The sequence below is a fragment of the Emiliania huxleyi genome (genome assembly GCF_000372725.1).
Source record: "Emiliania huxleyi CCMP1516 unplaced genomic scaffold EMIHUscaffold_2295, whole genome shotgun sequence".
Classification (NCBI taxonomy): Eukaryota; Haptophyta; order Isochrysidales; family Noelaerhabdaceae; genus Emiliania; species Emiliania huxleyi.
In genome coordinates this window covers 1-2253 of record NW_005200336.1, presented here as the reverse complement: position 1 = coordinate 2253, position 2253 = coordinate 1, and the positions used below count along the sequence as shown (strand labels likewise).

The following is a 2253-nucleotide window of genomic DNA, read 5'->3' as shown; positions in this document are numbered from 1 at the left end:
ACCTCAACCTCTCACAGACCAGCGCACAGCGCCATAGGACGTATTTTCTTCTCAATAACAAGGCTGTGAAGCAGCGCCAAATCGCACCTCAACCTCTCAGCGAAGAGGTCGCGACTCGCGAGTGGTGTGCGACGCTGCGGCTTGGCGTTTTCTTTTTCAGTGTATGTAGCTCTTACGAACATACCCGTACGTAGGTGAACTGCTGACAGTTGGAAAGTGAGCCGGTGTGTGTGCCAGTCCGCGCCAGTCTGCGCCCTTGTCGTGCCAGTGTGCTGTGAGAGAGGTTTGCCGCGCGGAATTCTTTTTGGAAAAGTGGCTTAGTAGAAGGAGGCAGAGCCGGGGCGCGGAGTCCATCGGTAGCGGTTATTCTCCTCTCTCTCTTCAACGATCCCGAGCCTGTTTTTGTCGTCGAAGCAATGGAGGGCGAATACAATGGCCACGTCAAGGAAGGAAAGATGCATGGGGTAGGGGTGTGCGTCTACACGGACGGCTCGCGCTATCAGGTTGTCGGCGGGCACGTCCCCACAGTCGCCCGCACGCCCTGATACGTCCTGCTACTTCCCCCAGGGCGACTGGAAGGCTGGCCTCAAGAATGGGCGCGGCACTCATTCTTTTGCCAGTGGCGACCAGTTTGAGGGCGAGTGGGAGAACGGGTGCCGGATGGAGGGACTGCGCCGCAGCACACATACAAACACATGCACACACGTGTGTATGCACAGATATGCGCGCATCCAAGCCCGTTCGTCCGCCGCCAGTATAAGGCCGCCAGCACCGCCGCTGGCCCTCGTGCAGGTGGATGCACGGTCTCGGGGTTTACACTTGGAAGATCGGCGACAAGTACATTGGCGAGGCGCCTTTGCATCCCAGTCATAGTTCACGTGCGGGAGTGGCACGCGCATGTTTCGAACTCCACGCGCGCCACCGCACCGGCCCTCTGCAGGTGAGCTATGGCAGGATTCACGGCTTCGGAACCTACACGTGGCGAACGAATTCAAAGTACGTCGGCTGCTGGAAGGAGGGCAAGATGCACGGCCACGGCGTAAAGACGGACCCGCATGGCAACCTGTGCGCCTCCGCCCTGCGCCTCCACCCTGCGCCTCCGCCCTGCGCCTCCGCCTTGCGCCACTCCACGCCGCTGCACGGGCTGCACGCGCCGCTGCACCGGCTGCACGCGACATGCCCTCGTCCAGGACCGCCCCCCGCCCCTGTGTCAGGTTTGAGGGCGAGTGGAGGGAGGGCAAGCCCATCATCAAGGACAAGGCCAACCAGTCGCCCGACTTCCTGGCGTGGCTCAACGACTCCGTGGGTGCGGTGGCGGGTCCGCGGCGCAACAAGGCGCGATGCCCCAGCCGCCTGCCCCGGCAGCCCTGCGCGCCCACCCTCCCTCTGCTACCACCCCTTGATGCGCCCGACCCCCACCCGGGCACCCCTGATGGCTGATGCGCCCCCACCCGGGCAGGAGTACGCCTCGGTATCGCAGCACGACGATGATTAGCCAGTCACGGCGAGTGACAGGGCGCCCCCTGCCGGCGTCTCCAGCTGCGCCCCGTGCGGCAGACTACGCGCTCTACGCACGATTGTGCCTCTCTCGTACCCAAAAAAATGCGTATACTTTGTGTGGGAAAGTTGTGGCCTTCTTCCGTGTGCGAGAGATGGTCGTTTTTCATGCAGCGCGATGTCGTCGGCCGTGCCGCGGCTGTGTGCGCCTCCGCCGCCGCGGCGCCTTAAAGCTGCAAAGCGCAATCGCGCTATCGCGGGCCCTTAGCCCTTTCTTTTCACCGATCTCTGGGGCCCCGAGTGAATTGCATTGGAGTGAAGGGTACCCCTGCAGGCTCGTGGGCGCCCGTGTGTGCGTGTGTGGGCGAGCAAAGAAGTAGAAGAAGGACAAGGAGTAGGCTGCAGCGCCGTGTATGAGCACCGGCCTCTGTCCCCGGATCAGGCCTCTGCCTCGTGTCTGTGCACATCCTGGGAGAGGGATCAGGGCCTCTGGGTATTTAAAGGAAAGTGAGCCGGCCAAACTTGTACTTGTGAGCTCTACACCCTCCCTTGTGAGCCGGATGGATTTCATTTCTCTCTGCGTTTTCCCCCAAAGTTTTGTTCCACCACCGAAGGCGTTTCTCTTTACCAAAAGAAAAGAATTTTCGACCGAGGAAAGAAACCAACCTAGTTCCTTACGCCCGCTTGGGGCGGCCCTTGCCTGGAATGGGTTCTCCCCATGTTCGGCGGGAGAAGCATTCCAAGGTGGCCGGGTGC

The 2253-nt window shown here is 61.5% G+C and overlaps 1 protein-coding gene across 1 annotated transcript; it reads left to right on the top strand.

Annotated features, from left to right (window-relative positions):
- The first annotated feature begins 343 nt into the window (after positions 1–343).
- Positions 344–1674, top strand: EMIHUDRAFT_447194 (hypothetical protein). Its single transcript, XM_005779654.1, has 6 exons — positions 344–503; positions 568–653; positions 793–850; positions 941–1065; positions 1215–1335; positions 1460–1674. The coding sequence occupies exons 1-6, from the start codon at positions 417–419 to the stop codon at positions 1493–1495; spliced, it is 513 nt and encodes a 170-aa protein (XP_005779711.1). The 5' UTR covers positions 344–416; the 3' UTR covers positions 1496–1674.
- Positions 1675–2253: the final 579 nt, after the last annotated feature.

Bases quoted from the DNA above. Each gene is read 5' to 3' on its own strand.
- EMIHUDRAFT_447194 (XM_005779654.1), top strand. From the start codon at position 417: ATGGAGGGCGAATACAATGGCCACGTCAAGGAAGGAAAGATGCATGGG. The intron at 504-567 runs GTTGTCGGCGGG...TACTTCCCCCAG, and splicing joins CGGACGGCTCGCGCTATCAG to GGCGACTGGAAGGCTGGCCT. The intron at 851-940 runs GCGCCTTTGCAT...GGCCCTCTGCAG, and splicing joins GCGACAAGTACATTGGCGAG to GTGAGCTATGGCAGGATTCA.